We start from the raw sequence: 20094 nt of genomic DNA on the forward strand, positions 1-20094 counted from the left end.
GAGGCTGTTTCATAGGAACTGTTTCCTGGGACTGAGGGAATCCTGCAAAGGACCATGCTCTGAATTTAAATCAAAGTCACCCTCCCTCCAGAGAAATCCGCATATGGTTCATCTGGCCTGGCTTTTCCAGGCAGGCATACCCAGCAACCAGGCCCAACATCCTCTTGTGCCCACAGGCGTTTGTGTTTAGAACCCCAGTAAAAAAGAAAAATGACAGTTCAAGGGGTAATTGAGTGTCTGTGGTTTATCTCTTTGTTTTCTTCCCTGTCTCTGAAGCTTGAGAAGCAATGCAGATAAATGGGCCATTGCCTCAGCCTATTCCTGGACCAGGAGCAGCTGCAAAATGTTAGGACAATGGCAATGACAATGGGTATGGAGAGGGCCCAGAGCTGAGGCCCAGGGTGGAGTCAGTCTCCCTGGACACCCTGAGGTGGGAGAATGCCAGGCACGGACGTGTCCAGAGACTGCTGCTCTTCCTCTATGTTATGAGGCTCCCCTTTATTGTATTTAGTTGACAATAAAGATGAAGACATGGCTGAGAGAAGTAAGGCGTGGTTCAAAGTCAACTAGGCTGAATTTGAGATATAATTTTAAAATAGCTAGATAAAAATGGCATGGTAAACAATATTGATAATCATAACAGTAATCATAATAATGGCTTTTTACACATCCTGCACATTACTTGTGGAAAAATCACTGTTATTTGGATTCTGGAAAGATTGAAGTAGCTGAGACACAGGGATGTGGTCATGAGCCAATGCTTTCTAAAGAGCCAGGGCACTCTGACATTTTTGAAAATGACATATTTGTTGTACGTTGTTTGTTCTCGTCAGTCCTTCCTTAGAGAAACTAAGGCCAAGTTTATTACTTTATAGCACTACTGAGCCTGTACTCAATAGGTGCTCAAAACAATAGTAGGTGTTATGTATATTTACATAACAATGATGTAATTACATGACAATTCCAAAACTAATAATAAGCCTTATGTTTTGCGAAAGCAAGTTTAAAGAAAAACATATACACAAGGGGGTTTTCAGACATATGACTCAGAAAGGTTTAAGATTTCTTTTTCAAAAAGGTTGCAGAAGGGAATGGTAACTCACTGTGAAGTCCTAGATAAATCTAAATATCCATTTCTCCCCTAAATATTCAGACGGGTCCAAATAAGGAATATAACATTTAAAGAAAATACTGCGATGCTAAAATGGAAAAGGTTTGTCAAGTTTGGGGAATGTGGGTGAGACGATCACAGACCACAGATGAGTATAAGAATGGAGTTAACCATCTTTAGAGTTTTCACCAAAGGTATTTTTTTCCTTGTGCAACATGGAAATTTTAGGAGGAATTGGAGATTTTCCCTCCCTGGTAACAGGCAGACACTGAAGAGAGATCATGAAGACAAGAAGATTGTGGTTAATAGAACAGCAGACAAATGGGTAATAGGACAGCAACTGGATGATACTTGGTGAGATTGCTGGGATAGTGAACTTCTGAGGATACCCTATTGTGAGCAGTTTGAAGACTTAGGGAGAGGAGTTTAGGAGCTGCCTCTCGTATGGTGGAGACTGTATATGTGGAGGGAGAGAATCCTACTCTAAAACCAGAGGAAAGATTTTTCCCTACTCCCACTCAGACATTCTGGGAAAAAATGACTATTTAGAAAGTGAATGAAATTCAAACTATGTGCATTTCTCTAGGACTTTTCCTTCAAATAGAACTCAACTTAGGCTACTATGTCCAGTCCACCTTTTTAATCCAAAGTGAAATGCCAAACTCAAGACCAAGAAGCATCAGAAGCAGTATTAGATCAACTGGTCAAAAGGGCCATTATTAAAACGATTTATATTTGCCAAAACAAAAATTCATGTTTTTTTCACCTAGAGAAGCCAACTTCCCCCTCATTGTTTCCCTGCCCTCTCTTTACTTTTCCTCTTGCAAACATGCAAAATCCATCTTCATCTTTTCCTCTTTCTCATCTGGATGCCAAAGAAACCATTTTAGCTTTGTTTTCTTGTTTCAAGAAAGCAGCCGAAGGCCAGAGAATAGTGTGTTTTAATTCATTTTGAAAAACAAACTCACACAGATTGATTCTTCAGGTCCCCTGACTTGGACCTGGTACATTAACAAGTCCAAACAACTCTGCATAGTTACATTAATCGTGTTCTTGTGCTGCAAAGTCACTGGATGCAGGTAGCAGTGAAACATTCCCAAGACAATCACTAAACATGCAGAATGCCAGCCAGAAGCATGAATCACTTTCAGGGGTCTTGCTGCAGGGAGCATGAGGTTGTATTTTGTGTGCATTGACAACTGTATAGGATAAGCCAGCTGTGTCCAAGGGAGCAAAGCACCCCCTATTCTTCTGAACCTAAAGGGGTTTCCTCCTCAAAGAAGCATGTTTTCAATCCCTAAACTTTGGGGCCAGATACAGCTTCAAGTGGCATTTGATGCTCTTTGGAGAGTCAAAGCCAAGCCACCATGAGCATGAAAGCTGTGTGAGCCCCTCCTTCCCTCCTCCCCAGCATGGAAAGAATAATTGCCATTTCACCCTACAAATCCAAAAGAGTCTCCCCCATCCCTGGGTTCAAGCACGGACACAAGCCAAGCAAGCCTCGGATACCCAGGCCTGTTTGATTGTAGCTATGTTGGTGTATCTTGTGTACGAGGTGGAAAAGTGCTTTTGTTGTTCTACCTGGTCCAGTTAGGGGAGCAGGACTAGGGGGTGCCTGCCTAATGGTCCCTAGCCCATGTGCTTATACTGGGATCTGTCCCGAGGGATCTGCACCTGGTTGGCAGTCATTTTGTGGTGGACGTGGTAAATTACGAGTGTTACCACAATGATGAGGCCCAAGATGAGCCCCAAAATCAGGGGCAAGGTTTCTTCCAGTTGCTCCCGCTCATCCACTGGGCATTTATGCTCTGAAATGGGAAAGAAGAAAAGCAGTGAGCTCTGGTCAAAATATTCTGAATCATAAGTTCTACAAAACAAAAAGGGAAATGGAAGTAAAAAGATTTCTCAAGGAAGCTTCAGGACTATTTTTCAGAAATAGTTTTCCCTAACCAACCCCAAGGTTAACACTTAATCTTTCTACATAAGGTATAATAAAAATACATTTAATTGTTGGATTCCTGGCAGATGTCAACAAAACATCCAGGTAATTTATTTAAAGGTTCAGAGTTTCACCATTAGACACAATCATCATTGTTTTTATTGTTGATTCATTTTTAACTTTTTATTAAAGTAATATGTTCACATAATACATTGTATAAAAATATATAAGTTTCAAAAAGACTGAAAATACCAAGTGTTGGTGATGATGTGGAATGACTGGAACTCGTAACACCCCTGTTGAAAAATGTCGTGACCACTCTGCAAAACTGTTCGATAATTTCTAATAAAGACAAACATACGCAGCATCCCATTCCTAGGCATTTACCCAAGGAAAATGAAAACATAAAGAACACAAAAAGACTCCAACATAAATGTTCGTAGCAGCTTTATTCATAATAGCCAAAACTGGAAACAACCAAAATGTTCATCAAAATGGAATGGATAAATTGTGGCATATATTCATATAATGGAACAGTAGTCACTAATAAAAAGGAATGAACTATGGCTATACATAAAAAAATGGGTACATCTCAGAAATATTATGCTGACAGAAAATTGCCAGACACAAAAGAGTGTATACATACTGTATGATTCCATTTATATGAAGTTCAAGAACAGGTAAAACTAACTTTGTGGTGATAGAAGTCAGAATGTGCTTATATCTGGGGAAAGGAACATAAGGGAACTCTCACCTGTGATGGAAATATTGTAGATTTTGATCTAGGTGATGTTCACATGATTGCAGATATAGGTACAAAAGCATTAAACCATACATTTTAGATTTATTACTGTGTTATTTTTTATTGATACACACTATTCATACATTTTTATGGGATACATGTGATATTTTGTTACATGCATACACTGTAACGAGCAAGTCAGGGAATTTAGGATATTCATCACCTCCAGAATTTATCATTTCTATGTGTGGAGAATGTTTGAAGTCCTCACTTCTGGCTATTTTGAAATGTACAACACATGGTTGTTAACTATAGTCACCCTACTCTGCTATTGAATATTAGAACGTATGCCTATCTAACTATATGTTTGTACTCATTAACCAACCTCTCTTTAGTCCACTCTCCCCAAAACACACACACACACACACACACACACACGCACACACACCCATGTCCTTCCCAGCCTCTGGTATCTCCCTACCTCCCTGAGGTCAATCTATTGAGCTCCCACATGTGAATACATGCAATATTTGTCTTTCTGTGTTTGACTTATTTCACTTAATGCAATGTTCCAGTGCCATCCACATTGTTGCAAATGACATGATCTCACTCTTTTCAATGGCTGAATAGTATTCAATTGTGTGTATACACCACATTTTCTTTATCCATTCATCTGTTGATGGACACTTAGGTTGATTCTATAACTTTCCTATTGTGAATAATGCTGGGATAAACATAGGGGTGCATGTAATATATGTAAATTATACTATAATTTTTAAATAAGTGTAGAGCTTGATAAATTTTTACAAACGAACATCTCATGTAACCAACATCTAGATCAAGAACACAAACGTTAGCAGCACCTCAGCGTTGATTTATTTTTCACCCTCCTAAAATTTAAGATAGCTTCGTAGTGTTGAGTCTCCATTTTTTTACATAGAACCACCACCAACAAAAAACTGTTCTTGGGAGATGTTCTAGTGATCAAACAGCTTGTCAGGCTAACCAGAATTGCATTCCTAGAAACCAGAACAGGCTCATTTGCTTCTTGTGGGTAACTGGTGTCCTTTTAACCAAAATCAGGAGCCACAAGTGAAAAATAAACAAGCTTTACATGTCTCTTCATAAAGTCCAAGTTTTTAAAGTCCAGATGACCAAGTAAACATTTATTAAGTACCTACTGTATGCCAGTCTCCTCCAGAATCCCTATTGACATAGTCCCTTCTCTCACCTTGCCTGAGATCAGCAGAAAGGAAAAGGGATGAGCTTTTCTCTCTAATAATAATTAGTGGAGACTTTCACATATACAGCTTTTGAAAACTATATACTTGACATTCCTAGTCCCTAAATTAACAGTCAGTTCTAAGTACAAAGATTATCTGGTTAACAACCCTCTGAGGTACACAATATTATTATACTCATTTTACACATAAGGTAATAAAGTCATAACGATGATAAGTGGTTTGCACAGGGGTAAATGAAGCCTGATCTGAACTCAAACAACTTAACACTATAGTTGGGGCAATACTTAACAGACCTAAACTACTGGCATTAAAAGGCTGCAGAATCCCAAGGTGGAACAGAAAGGAGGGTTTGTCAGTTCGGTTTCCTGATCTGCATGCTGGTTGCAGAGGTTCATCCAGCATCTGAAATTTAAATGAGCTGGATATTTATTACAAAGGGGCACAAGGAAGCTTTCCAGGGTGATGAATATGTTGATTTCTTGATTGTGGTGATGGCTTCACAGGTGTATTCATAAGTCAATATTTATTAAATTACATGCTTAAATGCGTACAACAATTGTACCTAAATACAACTTTTTATATGTGTATATGTGTGTGTATGTATATACACACACACATATGTATATGTGTATAAAAATACATATATGTATATGTATACAATATACATACATATAATAGAAAAAGACATTCTTCTAGAAATAGCTTTTTTAAAAGATAGTTTGGCAAATGGTAAAGAAATGTTAAGGAGTTATTAGGACTAAACTGAGCCTTTCTTCTTATTACAACCAAAAGGTTGAAAAAGAATTTGCAGGGAACTTTTTCCCCGACTATTTGATTCCATTCTAATGAGTCCCAACACTTTGAGGGTCAGACTGGACTGATACATCCATTGCTCCAGGGACAAGACCTGAGACGACATAGTGTATCAGAAAGAGTGGCAGACCTAGAACTTCATGATGCCAGCATTGCGGTCTTCTTCTCCAATATGATACCATATTGCCTCTTTGAAGAGAACAATGAATAGAAATGGGATCATGTGGGATAGGAATTTTGTTAACAACAAAGGTTATTTATTTTCCTCATGATAACACCCTGTTGTCCATGTAATGTTAACACAGATTGCAGGGTTTGATTGGTTTGCAGGCACTAGTGGCAACCTCATACAATTTTTTCTTACTTAATACAATACATTGAATAGAAGCAAAGAATTTTTAAAATATTAAGAAGAAATACATTGATTTCAAATTATTTAGTAATAAGGCTAAGTCTGTTTTAAATGGTAAAAATAAAAAAATAAATTATCTCACAAAAAATAGCAAAGACCTCAGGACCTTCAGACTCTCTTCTGTGCACCATTCCAGGTTGCTACTTGAGCAGACCCCAGGCATCTTTACAAGGTTGCCCTTGTGGCCCTATCCTCTGTCTCTTCTCTTCTTAACTCTCTCCTCTGCAGAGCAATTTCATAGTTACCCAGACTGTCAGACCATGGTTTTAGCTCACTTCTCCCTGCTTACACTCTAGTTACCCAGGCAAACAATCAGCCAGGAGCCCCAAATACAACATCTATCTCCCTAGGCAGAATGGGAGAGGCAATGGAGAAAGAGTTGTGTCTGGGAGCAAGAGCTTACATAGCAAAACCACTGGAGAACATGGACAGGTGGTGTTCTGTGTGGCCCCAACTATAGGTATTCAGGACAGGAAGGGTGGTGAGTTAAGAAAGCTTCAGGAGGAAGGGAGGTTGGAGTTGGATTGGGAAGAATCTGGGGATGGGGCACCAAACGACCTTGACCAATTTGTAAAGTCATGTTTTCTCTTTTCTCTTGGTTTGTACCATAACAATGAATAAATAGATATATAGATAGATATAGTTGTAGAAATAGAGATATACATGAACTTTTAGTGGTCTCCATAGATCCAGATCATCACATCAAGAGGGAGTAGATATAATGGAACATTGTGAGGGAGAGAGATGATAGTGGGTTCAGATCCCAGATCTTCCACTGTCCAACCCTGGGCAAGTCTCTTAATCTACTAAGCTTCAGCTTCCTGTAAAATTGAGATGACACCTACTTTACAGGGTTGCTGTGAGTGTCAAATGTCATACTACAGAAGGCCAAGCACAGTGCCTGGCACAGAGTAGCTTTTCTATCATTGTTCACTATAAAAATAGAAGTCTTACACATTTAAGTCTTCTATGCACTTCTTTTAAGTATGGGAGCCTTTGGAGCTCAAGTACCAAATGTATTATTTCCAAATGGATAGTAAAAAGAATGTCTCATATCCTGTTCTTTAAGAAAAATAGAGAAAAGTTGATACAGTATGGTAAAAAAAGGGAAAGAAAAAATATGCTTAGAATGCTATCATGATTTATTTCTCAGATGATTATCTTTTGTTGCTTTAGGAAAAAAATAGAATTAATCACACCACAGAAAAGGGCAATATATAGAGGATACCAACTACATAGAAGTCAAAAAGTATCATAGCTAATACTAAATCCCTCACTTACCAACCCCTATCCAGTAAGTGGTCAAATAAAAAGGAATTCCTGAGCCCACTCTTTTATCCACTGTTTCAAAATCCACAAAGCTCTGAAAACAAAAAGTACTTTGTAATCACTTGTTTGGCAGCAAAACCTGACTTAGTCTAAGGTGAGGCTGCTTGCAGTTTTCAGTCATCCTACTTAGTATGACGTTTCACATGTTACACCACAGGAAACAGAGATATTAGTATGTTTGATTGCACGGGGCTGCCCTGACTCTTCCGTGGTCTTATGTAATCTATAAACTGTGCACTGTATAGTCTTCCTAAAGTCTAAAATATTCTGAATTCTGAAAACCATCTAGCGCCAAGGTTTTTTGTTTGTTTTTTGTTTTTTGTTTTTTTTTTTAGTTCGATCTGGGTTTCAGATGAGGGATTATGAACCCATGAAAGCAGGACATGCTTTTCTCTTTCAGGCTTAAGACAGTGCTTTTAATCTCTGCCTATGACCCATGGAAAAAAACAAAACAAAACAAAACAAAAAAAAAAAAAACAATATTTTACATGGCAGCTTAGAGCATATGTACACACAGAGACCTAAAGCAGAAGTTTGACAAACAATAGTTATCCTTGCTTTATGCATCTAATAATTTCTGCTCTATTCTATTCTGTTTCATTTAAAACAATGCTGCTCATGACCTACTAAGAAAAGGTTGTAATCTTTTTTGTGCAAGTATAATAAAACTAAGTATCCCTTCTCAGAATAATGTTTATGAATGCATAAAAAATAAAATAAACACGGCCGGGCGCGGTGGCTCAAGCCTGTAATCCCAGCACTTTGGGAGGCCGAGACGGGCGGATCACGAGGTCAGGAGATCGAGACCATCCTGGCTAACATGGTGAAACCCCGTTTCTACTAAAAACTACAAAAAACTAGCCGGGCGAGGTGGCGGCGCCTGTAGTCCCAGCTACCCGGGAGGCTGAGGCAGGAGAATGGCGTGAACCCGGGAGGCGGAGCTTGCAGTGAGCTGAGATCCGGCCACAGCACTCCAGCCTGGGTGACAGAGCGAGACTCCGTCTCAAAAAAAAAAATAAATAAATAAAATAAAATAAAATAAACACAATTACAAGGGAAAGTGAAATTCAGTCATCACATATTTTTAAAAGAATTTCAGATACAGCAATATATGTACTTCCTTATTGGAACACATATATGTTGGCTATGATTATAAATCGGTGAGAAGCGTAAATGTTACTTTGTAAGATCTGCACAAACTAATGTGAGATGAAAATACCTATGATTTCTATTGGTGACAGTCACAGGTACTGCTAGTACTACTGTGGTCTGTCACCTTCATTTGTAAACAAAGGAAATGCTAAATATTAATCAGAAGTTAGTGAAAATAAAGATAGAAAGTTTTTCCTCTGAATTCTATCTATAAACCATATGTACCCCAGGGTTAAAATCTTGTACTGTAAACTTATTATGCAACCCTCAGATTACAAAACAAGGAAGGCCTCTGATTTCTGCCAGGGAGAAGAGCATCTATTGGCTTAGCCCAGACCTCATCTGGTTTCAGCTCTCCCTGAACCCCTGACTCCCTGTCCACCTCCACAGGACTTAGGGTCCCTCATGCCTCTGCTCTTGGTGGACTCAAGGCTCCAGAGTACACACAACAGGGGCCAAGGCCGGAAGAGACAAAAACCAGCCTCATCATTGGAAAGAACCAGATGAAGACAAAACAAACAATAAATGAATAATCTGTGGCTGCCAGTTGAAAACAAAAGTCTCCTCAACCCTTAACCCAAGTGTACCCACTAAAATCATAATTTATCTTAGGTGCTGGTTGCTAGATATGTGTTTTATTTCACGACAGCATTTTAAAATTATATTGACTCCCTCAGATAAACTACAAGAGCACTTCATTGCACCCCCAATGAACAGCTTTGGGATAGGCAAGGGAAGCAGAGGCAAGCTCTCTGCTTCCCCAGGCTCTCCCAGCACCATGGACTGAAACTGTTTGAAGAGGAGGGCAAGCTTTTTGTGGGCTGTGCTTCCCTTGTTGTTTGGCAACGCAAGATAGAGAAAGGGTTTGACCCTCTTTCCGTATGTTCCCTGGGCTGGCTCTGGACTCCTGTCACATCAGCCAAATGTATTTTGTATACTGAGAAGTTGTTAAGGTGAGTGGGCTCTCGAGACCTTTGACTGGAGACAAGCTGATACCCTCATCAAGATGTAAGCATTCGCTAGACACAGTGGCATCACCACCCAGCTATTTGGGAGACTGAGGTGGGAGGATTGCTTATGCCCAGGAGTTCAAGGCCAGCCTTGACTCCCATCTCAAAAAAAAAAAAAAAAAAAAAAAAAAGATTTAAGTATTAGAGAAGGAAAAAAATAATAAGAGCAAGTATTGTTTGATGTCACTGTATGCCAGGAACATGACATGCACAGTATACACCCTATCCCACTTGCATTGTATACAACCTATCCCACTAGACTGAAAGTTTCAGCGAGGCGGAAAAAGTTCTTATATCACAATACCTAGGTGTAGTGGACACAGACACTGTCCATTCTTCTTTCGGCATTCACCAGTCCCATATATCCCAATGGGTTTTGACTACAAAGTAGGTCAGAAGTCCCAGGGAGTTCATGCTTCCACAGTGACCATCAGTGATAGATGGCACTTGGTGGGTAAACACTGGTTTTCTCACCCTCAGATGAGATAATTCTGGGACATATCCTATGCTCTCTCCAGAGGACAGTATCCAAAGCACGGAATTCTATGACTGGCCAACTCCATGGCTGAAGGCTGGGGCTCCATCTTGGAGTCCTCAACACAATTCTCAGCTGTGTTCTTAACAGATTATTTCCCTTTGGCTGCTTACCCAGGAGGCCTTGAAGACCAACTATCGAGGGTAGCGTGTGTCTTGATTGGGAAGTGCCAGGTAAATCACAGGTCTACAAAACTTTCTGGATCAGCAAACCCTTCATGCGTTTGTGACATGACAGCTTGCCACAGGATGCTCTACTAGGGGGCTGGTGGATACAGAAACGTAAGCCATGTTCATTTCCACTAACACTAAAGTTCCCGCAGATCCAGGTAAAATACAGATTAAGTGGCATCTTCCAATCATGATGCTAGAAACAATATTAAAAAGCTCATGAATTTGGGGTACCCAACAAACTCTGTAAATGCCTCTCGCACTCACATGCTGATGATAGCTACTCAGCAGGAGCAGCTGTGGCCCTCAGATACTAAGGACAAAAGTTCTGATACTCAAAGACAGGTTCTAGGAGGGAAGCCTTCACCAAGTCACTTTACCTCCCCGTGTCTCAGCTGCTCCATTGTAAATGGGGATCTCAGTATCTTTCTGCAGTTCTGTTTGTTTGTTTTGGTTTGGTTTGTTTGCCCCTTGAGAGATAATTAAAAAGGGACCAACCTATAGGTGATGTCTTTTAAATGCCTGATAGACCTGAATCCTGAATAAAGGGAAATAGAGGTAGCCTTCCTATTCTATTATGTTTTTTCTGACATAATACATAAAAGTTTCCTTTTACTCAAGCTATTAGAATACTCAGGCTTGTTTGTTCCCTCCCAGCGACACATCCCCCATCCCATCTCAGCCAGAAATCACATGGGGCTCTCCAAGGGAATTGCGGGCCTTTGAATGAGGCCCTCAAGAATTAATTGTGGAAGAACAAGGTAATCAATCCCAAAAGAGAAACAGAGTGCCTCAGATTGCAGGGGTGATAGCTTCTATTGCAGGGGTGATAGCATCTATTGCAGGGGTGATAGTTGCTGTACAAAGTGTATTTGGTAAATAAATGAGCCAAAGACGGCCTCTGCGTATTGACCTGTAGGTGGTGTATTTCTTCACTGCAGGCTGAGACTTTAGCTCAAATGCCTGTTGGCACCAAACTCCTACATTTTTACACATCCAATTATTTTTAAAATAGCTTAAACAAGAAAATTTGCAGCTGTTTAGAGCCTGCCTGCTTTGCATACTCCTTGAAACCTCATGCAACAGCTGTTACCCATTGAAAAGACAGGGCCTTGGAGTTATAAGGCTCCAAGGCACTGCTGCCTCTAGCAGTGCTGGGACCCATGGACTCCCTGCTGTGCCGCTGAGCAGATGTCACCTAGACTCAAAAACCCCTCTCCAAAGCCCCTCTGCTTTGGGCATTCCCTTGTGCTCTTCTTTTTCTGGATGGCGGTCCCATAAGCCTCCCTCTGGACAGTCTCCTGCTGTGAGGGGCTTCCCTTCTCATAAAACCCTGTCCAAGTGTCTTCCAAAGAAGCATATTGTGCCTTTAATCCTTCAAACTCTCTATAGTGTTCCATGGGCCAGCAGCATCACCTGAGACCTTGCTAGCAACAGAGCTTCTTGGGGCCCACTCCTAGACCTAAGTGAACCCAACTCTGAGTGCTAACAATATCACCACAGTCATTGCACGTTACAGTTGAAGGTTCATGAGCAGATTGCTGGGCTGAGACTTTTGTTTGGGGGATCAGTGTAGTAGCCAAGTACAATGCACTAAAGGGACTCATGTGATAAAGATGTCAACCTCTATTTGGACTGCTCTCAGCCCTTGTGAGTGTCCACATACTGACTTCATGGACCCTTTCTTGATTTTCTTATAAAGTCTATTCAGTAGACAGGTGGGAAGGCTGCCAGGTATGACCCCCTTACACAGGGAATAGACTCTTTTCAGGAAATCATTATGCTGTGTTGGACAATGACCACGGTCCAAACACATGAACACACAAACACACACACAAACACATACACACACACGAACACACAGACACACCCCTGCAGTGGGTGTGCAGATATATGACATAATACTCCCTCCCCATGCAAGCATACTCCACTCACATACACACACTAAAAGCCCCCCGAGCTTCTATTCTGAGGACAAAGGCCCAATGCTAGATCCTGAAAAGGCAACCAAAAGGAATCTTTAAAATTCCACCAAATCGAAAATAATGATCTCTTACAAAACACAGTCGGGGCAGGTGCTGAGAGGCACAGACAGGAGGAGCCAGGAACAAAAAAATGCAGTCACACAAAGGCACTCTGATCCAGTGTGTGATTCTGAATGAGGCTTGCCACCTCCCAGGAATGTCAAGGGGTAAGCCCGAGGACACCATACACAAGAGAACGTCCTAATTGTTAGCCAGAAAAGCCTGGAGTGAGACAAGTGTCATTTGCTTGTGACTTCTCTATTCGCACTTAGGAAGTTATATGTGGTTACAAACTCTCTATGTCTATCCAGCAGCCTTCCCTATCTAGGACCTTGAAGTGGATCAAAACTGGTTTTAAAAGAAAAGATACCATTTACTCCATGCAATGAATTGTACGGAGTTTTAGGAAAGTGGCTCTGCTCCTTATTCAGTGCTTATTTATTCTTACTTTATACACAATTCTAAAAATCTATGAGGTTTGATTTCTCAGGCCATAGCCTGTTTGGTGTCAACAGGCTTTTAAGCTAAAATCTCAGCCTGCAGTGAAGAAGCATTTTCTCACTCTAAGAATTTCTCATTCTAAGCAATGACTTAGAGATAACTCAGAATGGTAAGGAGCTAGGAGAAGCAGCAATTATAGCACCAGTGGTAACAAGAAGTAAAGAAATGCCTAGTAACAGCTAATCAGCAAAAACTGGAAAGTCATTATAAACTATTAAGAGTACCCATATAAACTCAAAAACATTTATGGCAGGGTCCTGGGCACTAGGAAGTGACATTACATAGTCCAATTATTTTCATAATAAATTCCTTATCATCAATAATCATAGTAAGTCAAATTATATTTGATTATGCTTAATATTTTCAGTTTAAGAAAGACACTATTACATTTTATAAATACTTTCAAAAACAAAAGTATTTTAAAAACCTGTTAAGGTCTTGACACAGTTTAGTAGCTTCAATTTTGTAGACAATACATTAACATGGGATAACCTATTCTTACACCTGAACAGGTAAGTGCGACACTGCTTTACTAAATATATGACATTCTGATTTGCATGACATGGCAGCATTTGGAAGTCTCTACTAATTAAATCCACACCGTCAAAATATAAACTCAGTCAGAGTTAACTGGACATCTGCAATATGCCAAGCACTGTGTATTAGGTGCCAATAATATAAAAATGAATAAGAAATGGGCCCTTTTCTTAAAGACAATTTAACTTAGGACTTCTTAAATGCCTTCTCAACAATCAAGGTGGAAGGTGGTGCATTCTGTTCAGTAATAGGTTGAGTGGAAGCTGCATTTTATGAAAGCTAGATATCTTGGAAAATGATCATAGATGAAAAAGGTGGAGATTCTCTAATATCCTGAACATTGGAATTGTTGTATTCACCTGGGGGTCTCTGACCCAAAGAAAGGCACAAACAAAGCAATCAAAATTTTTCTGATATTTTTATCCATGTAGAATAAACAGAATATAAAATGTAATAACCTCCTTTGTGAGAGAGAGAGAATAAATGACATGAATCCACTTATCTCACACTTGCCCAATGTAAATTGTTGCTGGACTTGAGCAAATTGCAGAAATTTTGACTCCCCTTGTGCCCTACTTCTGCAGGGGTGCTGAGAATGAAAGAATGTGGTTGACCTGAACCTGCCACAGCACAGCTGGGTCCCCTTTCAGGAGCTACACAGACTGAGAGACAGCCTCGTTGCACACTCTCAGCAGAAGCAGCTGGGGTTAAATGGCTCAGCCTTCAGGAACCCTTCCCTCCCTGGAGCTTAAGGACATCCTCCTCCTGAAGGTGCTTGGTGGAAAGACTTGGTAAGTCCAAGACCTGGGCATACACAACCACCCCCACTGCATTCTAGATGCACAGAAACTTGGACTCTTAGCAGCAGAAGCTTCGGCTAGAAGTATCCAAGAGAACAAGAAGAAACTGAAGCCCAGAAAGGCAAAGACCCTTCCCCCATCTGTAGCTCTCTAGATTAACTAACTTCTTAAAGATTTTAGCTGCTTTCTCCTTGGAAAGTTTGCATCAAAATTACGGTTTTTTCCAAAGTGACTTTTTAAATCTTTCTCCCTATAAAGATTCATCTTTTGGCAAAGGAAAGAAGATGGGGAGAGAGTGAAAGATGAAATATAAGAAGGAAGGGAAGAAGGTAAAGAAAAGAAGAAGCAGGAAACAAAGGGAGATAGAGAAGAAAGGACTAAGGTGAAGGAAGACGGGAAGGAGGTTGGGAGGGAGAAAAAAAGAACTACTGAGAAAAGTTCATACATTCAGCTTATTGTTTTTTTAGTCTTTGAAAATTATTAAAGAGGCAGGCAGCATCATTTCAACCTAGAGGAAATCCAAGTGGTAACATCCTGGGGCCCTGGTAGGTCCCTCTCCCATCCTTCCTGAAATAAACTAGGTCTTCTTCCCCTCCATCCCCCACCAGCTTACCTTCACTGAAGACAAAATCTGAGATAATGTCAAAAGGTTGGATGTGGACCGCAGACAGGATCATGGTGACCATCTTCTGTGGATCACTAGAGGCCAGTGAAATGGTTTGTTGAGCTTGACACTCATAGGACTTCCCAGCGGGGGTGACCAAGGCAGAGAGGTGGTGCGAGTTGGCTGTGTGCTTCCCAGCTACAGCAAGATCCCAAAGCAATAGTTAGGCCCCGCTTGCTGGCAGAACTCTCATTGTTCCTAATCTAATGTGCCAGAGAGGTAGTTGTTGCCTCTCAGTTTCAGACCCCACACCACTCCTGTCCTCTCTGTTCCCTTGCCAGGGCTAGGGCTCTACAAATGGCATCAAGTGGTGATGAAAGACAAACACACCCATTCTCTTGAGAGCCAGGGGTCTTTCAATATTAATTTGGAATTCCTGTTTTGAAGAGGAGAGTGATACCTAAAAACTCAACCCCTGTTACTGAATAAAACCTAGGCTGGGCATAGTGGATCCTGCCTGTAATGCCAGAACTTTCGGAGTTCAAGGTGGGAGGATCGTTTGAGCCCAAGATTTCTAGACCAGCCTGAGCAACTTAGAGAGAACCCCATCTCTGCAAATACACACAAGAACACATACACACACATTACAAAATTAGTCTGGCATGGTGATGCAGGCCTGTATCTGGGGAAATTGGGGTGGGAGAATCTCTTGAACCCAGTAACTCACTCCAGGCTGCGGTGATCTATGATGGTGCCACTGCACTCCACTGTGGTGGACAGAGTGAGAACCCATTTCAAAAAAGAAAAAAAAAAAAAATTCCCTAATGAGGGAGATTCCAAAGACACAGAAGGAACAGTGACTTGGTTTTCCACATTTCACACGGGCCTGACAAAGCCAGACAGATTGCTGGTCCTCTGGATGCTTGTCCTTACACACGTACATCCCCTCTGAAGGCCTGCCTCCCATTGCTCCTTTTCTGACCTAAGTTTGAGTTTTCCTTTTTCCTTTTTGGTCGAATTTAACTGGGGGACATCTTGCATGTAAACTTTGATGAAAAAGAGAAAATCCTCCTTTTACTGTGATGACAAAAAGGGGTGAAAAGGGAAAGATGACACATGCATTTTTATGTATTCATTAAAAATCCTTTCCCAACTCAGGTGCCTGGGTGATGAAAGGCCTCATTACGAGTGAAACAGACAATTTATAAAGAACAAAATAAATTTAAATGTGGTCTTTGATGGTTTCTGCACATAAGAATATTGTTATTTGGGGGATGAACGCTCCTTTTGCCGAGGACGATCTGGGTGAGTTGTCGGGGGGATGGGCCAGAAACGCTAGTAAATTATACACGGTGCAGAGTCCACTCTCAGGTGGCTGCAGTCGATGACTGAACATCCCGTGCGAGCCACGCTGCCATGCGCAAAAAGACACCGAAGGCCGTCACATCCAGACCGAAAAGGAAAGTCGCACTGCCCCCTTGCAGTTTTAGCGCATAAGAAACAAAATCAGGATGTGGAAGAAAATTAAAATGCAGCTTTGCCCTTCTCCGTGGTCCTTCAAAGGCCAAATCATAAGAGGTCGTTTTGAAGCACCAGGGAACGGCAGATCTTCAAGGGACTTCTCACCTAGGATCAGGCCACGGGTGACGTTTGGGTCCCCACGCCTGTGGTTCCTGGCGGATCTACAAGGCCTGAGACCCAGAAGACTCATGGGCGCTCCTGCCTCTTCCGCCCTAAAGAGCAAGCCGAGAAAGACTTGGCCTCGGAGCGCAAAGCCTGGAACGGTTTCCAAAACCCTGAGGAATTCTCTTTCCAAGTCTGCTCTGCGAGTTCCCAGGCTCCCTTCCCAGCCATGCCGGCCTCTACTTACCACTGACTGCATCTTTGAAGTGGGTCTTCTCGGAGGAGTCGTAGACAAACTGCACTTTGCTCAGCCTCCAAGTCGCCTCAGGTCCCTTGGACGTGTTGTGGCTTTCCTGTTGAGCCGGGGAGGCGCGCTTGAATCGCCCCCGCAGCGTCTGGGTTCTTAAACCCGGGGCCCGCCACTTCCCACACCCACGCGCAGCCTGCGGCCCCTCTGCCAGCTGGGCTCGGAGTTACCTTTACAAAGAGCATTTTGAGTGCGTAGGCGCGATCCACCCAGAACACTTGCAGCTCCGACTCGCTGTGGCCACAGCGGCCCTTCACCTCAGCTCCCCGGGTCAGTGCGATATCAGCCTGTTCTGTGATCAGCTGGGAACACAGACGCCCCGCGCCCCCTCAGCTCGCCCGGCCCTGGGGCGGGGGCTGTAAAGGGTGGCGCGTCCAAACTCTGGGTTGCACGCTTGGGCGCTCCTTTGCGCGCGCGCATCCCAGGTTCCGGGAACATGCAGTTAGATGCTCTACGTGCAGCCCCGGCCGATAGGGAAGCGGAGAGAAGGGGGTTTACTTTCAAAGCAGGCAGGGGAGCAGAAGGCATTGCAAGTTGGAATCCCCATGCAGCATTCGGGAGCAACCTGCAGGGGTGTGGGGAAGAAGGCGGGCAACCCAGGTTTCCGAAGGGCCTTGAGGAAGGGTGCCCTTCGCCCTGGAGCCCTAGGAGCAAGCTGAGGGGGAAGAGATTCCTTACATCTACGTAATTGCTGGCCCACACATCATAAGGTACAATAAATTTAGCTGCAAACTCTGCCATGAGACAAGTCGTCCCATTTTCCCGCACCACAAATATATCTTTTTCAGGGTTAGTGGAAAGGCCTGAGAGATTTTCCACTTCTTGTTCTGCCATGATTTGAGCCATTGTATCTGCGGAACAAACAAAACAATTCCATCAGTTCAGGACTCAGGGAGCCCACGCGCCTCGGGCGCTAGGGTGGGGAGACAGTGGTCTGCAGGCTTTGGAGTGACAAAGTTCTCTGCCAGCAGCTGTGCGCTCTACGAGCCGTTTCTCTAGTCCGGGTCTAACAAGCTTCATTCCTTCTCTGTTAATTAATAATGAAAATATGATTTTAAAAATAATTTAAAAATCATGACTTTGTTTGTAATATAGCTGACCGTTTTCTACATCTTGGGATTTTAAACTAAGTATTTCTTGCTAATGCTCTGACTTCACGAAGCTGGCCTGTCTAGGCTCTGTCTGCAATATGTCACACAGGTGTATGGCTCTCACGGGAATTCCCTGCCACCGGCTGGGGAGACCCTGCCTCCTCCCCTAAAAGAAAAAAAAAACCCGCAAAACATTAAGGGCCATATTTTTTTTATCTTAAGCTAATTGGCTTTACTTTGCCGGCTCTGTTCTCTGCAAAGAGTGCATCCCGTCCTCTCTCCCAGTCGCCAAATCGCTACTCACGGAACAACATCAGGAGAACTCGAAGTCTGTCGACGCTGGGGACCGCTCTTCCTTGGAGATCCATACTCGCAGTGCAGCGAATGAGGCCAGCTGTGCTACTGCAGAGGCCGCCCGAGAGGGAATCCCTCAAAGTCGCCGCTGGAGTGGGCCGGGGTGAGCGAGGGGCGGGGGACAGAGAAGGAGGTGGGAGGGAGCGCGTATTCTGTGAGCGCTGGCTAGGACTCCGTGTGGAGTGCGGCACCGACAGCTGCTGGCAGAGCAAATCAGCTCACTGCAGAGGAAAGGACCGCGCGGCGAGGGAGCTGTCCACGGCTGCGAGTGCTGAAAGCAATCCGATTGTGTGGCAGGAGTGGCTGTGGCTTGGCTTGTGCGGAGGGCCAATGAGATTTGGGGGTACCTAAAATTCTCCCTGGTTCTGTTTCCTGTTCTGCAATTGCATCCGCAAATATGCGTCTGTTCTGAGAAACTTAACAGCACCCTCAGACTTACTAAAGCTCCTTACCAGGTACAGTTATTACGTGGTGTAGATACCATACCACTGGAGTACTGTCTTCTGAAAATGCATCTGGTTCCTGGAAGAAAACGGTGGAGCAAAAATTGTTGCTGCTTTGAGGAAGGAGGGCTATGTAGGAATAGAGAAGAGAAAATGCTATGGCAACAGTTTCCTGAATTTGGAGACATCCCTTTCTCTCCTTTGCTCTCAATGAGCTCACGGGTTTAAAGTAAAATTGACGCCTCCTCAAACGAGGCCATCAGACAATGCAGTAGCTCTATGTGGGCTTATTTTCCTGTGAATTTTGCTCCCAGGAGCATGAGGACTCTGACCTCTGGGATCACCTATCCTCTTGCATTATACTGTGACCACTCTGCCAAGAAGGGATGCAAGCAAATCAGAAGTTTTTGAGAGTTATCTAGTATCTCTTAGGAGAGAAATTTTAGAATTATGCCCTAGATAATGTCACATGGTTATGTAAGCAAAACACACACTGATACTACTCTAAGCCTCTAGTGGAACAGAAAAACAAATATTACTGGGCTAATTCCTATATTTACATGTTTGGTAGCTTGCTTATTTTTTATTTTTGCTCTATGAATCAGAATACAGCTTTCAAAAATACACATGCAGTCCTCATCAATTGTAGTGATGTCCAAATGTTTTATTCCTTAGAAGATATTTCATGATGCAAATAAATGTTGTATCAGTAATATAATGTTATAAAACGTCATATTAAAGGGAAAATTGCAAAGTATTTCACCTGCATTATCTAATTTGATTCTCTCCAATCTTAGAAGGTAGGCAAGGAAAGATACGAGTTACTGTGGTTTTACATACCCCCAAACTGAGGCTCAACTAAATTAAATGACCTTCCCAAATATCACATGGTCAGTTAGAATTAAAATACAAAAATCACATGCTTTAACTCTGTAAAGATTATCTTCATTTCTCCTTACATAATATTTTTACTCCATATTTTGATTTCCATAAAAATCTTCATTCAATATCAAATAATAATCTGAAACCTGAAATCTCTATCATTAATTCACATTCTTGAAATTTATAGAATGCTGTTTTAAATATAATCACATTCTTTCTAACATATCTGCCACAAAGTATCTATATAATGCTTTGGCTTTCAAACATATTCCTATATCAATCATTACATCACTAGCAATTCAAATTATAAAGTAATATTAAAATTGATACTATATTTTGACATTTTGACTTTCATGTTTGTATTTCAGTGTTTCATCCAAACATTTCTCAAGAGCTTTACAAAGATGATTATATATAGAATTGGTGCAAATTTTACAGGAGAACTTAACAGAAATGATTTTATACAGAAGA

The 20094-nt window shown here is 41.9% G+C and overlaps 1 protein-coding gene across 1 annotated transcript; it reads right to left on the reverse strand.

Moving 5' to 3' along the window:
* Nucleotides 1–2035: 2035 nt before the first annotated feature.
* On the reverse strand, nt 2036–18582 carry LAMP5 (lysosomal associated membrane protein family member 5). Its single transcript, XM_010355275.2, has 6 exons — nt 18249–18582; nt 17532–17704; nt 17024–17155; nt 16794–16899; nt 14933–15121; nt 2036–2919 (listed from the first exon to the last, which is right to left on the reverse strand). The coding sequence occupies exons 1-6, from the start codon at nt 18310–18312 to the stop codon at nt 2741–2743; spliced, it is 843 nt and encodes a 280-aa protein (XP_010353577.1). The 5' UTR covers nt 18313–18582; the 3' UTR covers nt 2036–2740.
* Between the last annotated feature and the right edge of the window lie 1512 nt (nt 18583–20094).

Source organism: Rhinopithecus roxellana, chromosome 13 (assembly GCF_007565055.1).
Source record: "Rhinopithecus roxellana isolate Shanxi Qingling chromosome 13, ASM756505v1, whole genome shotgun sequence".
Classification (NCBI taxonomy): domain Eukaryota; kingdom Metazoa; phylum Chordata; class Mammalia; order Primates; family Cercopithecidae; genus Rhinopithecus; species Rhinopithecus roxellana.

Bases quoted from the DNA above. Each gene is read 5' to 3' on its own strand.
- LAMP5 (XM_010355275.2), bottom strand. From the start codon at position 18,312: ATGGATCTCCAAGGAAGAGCGGTCCCCAGCGTCGACAGACTTCGAGTT. The intron at 15,122-16,793 runs GTAAGTAGAGGC...ATCTTGCTGTAG, and splicing joins CTTCAAAGATGCAGTCAGTG to CTGGGAAGCACACAGCCAAC. The intron at 2,920-14,932 runs GTAAGCTGGTGG...TTCCCATTTCAG, and splicing joins AGATTTTGTCTTCAGTGAAG to AGCATAAATGCCCAGTGGAT.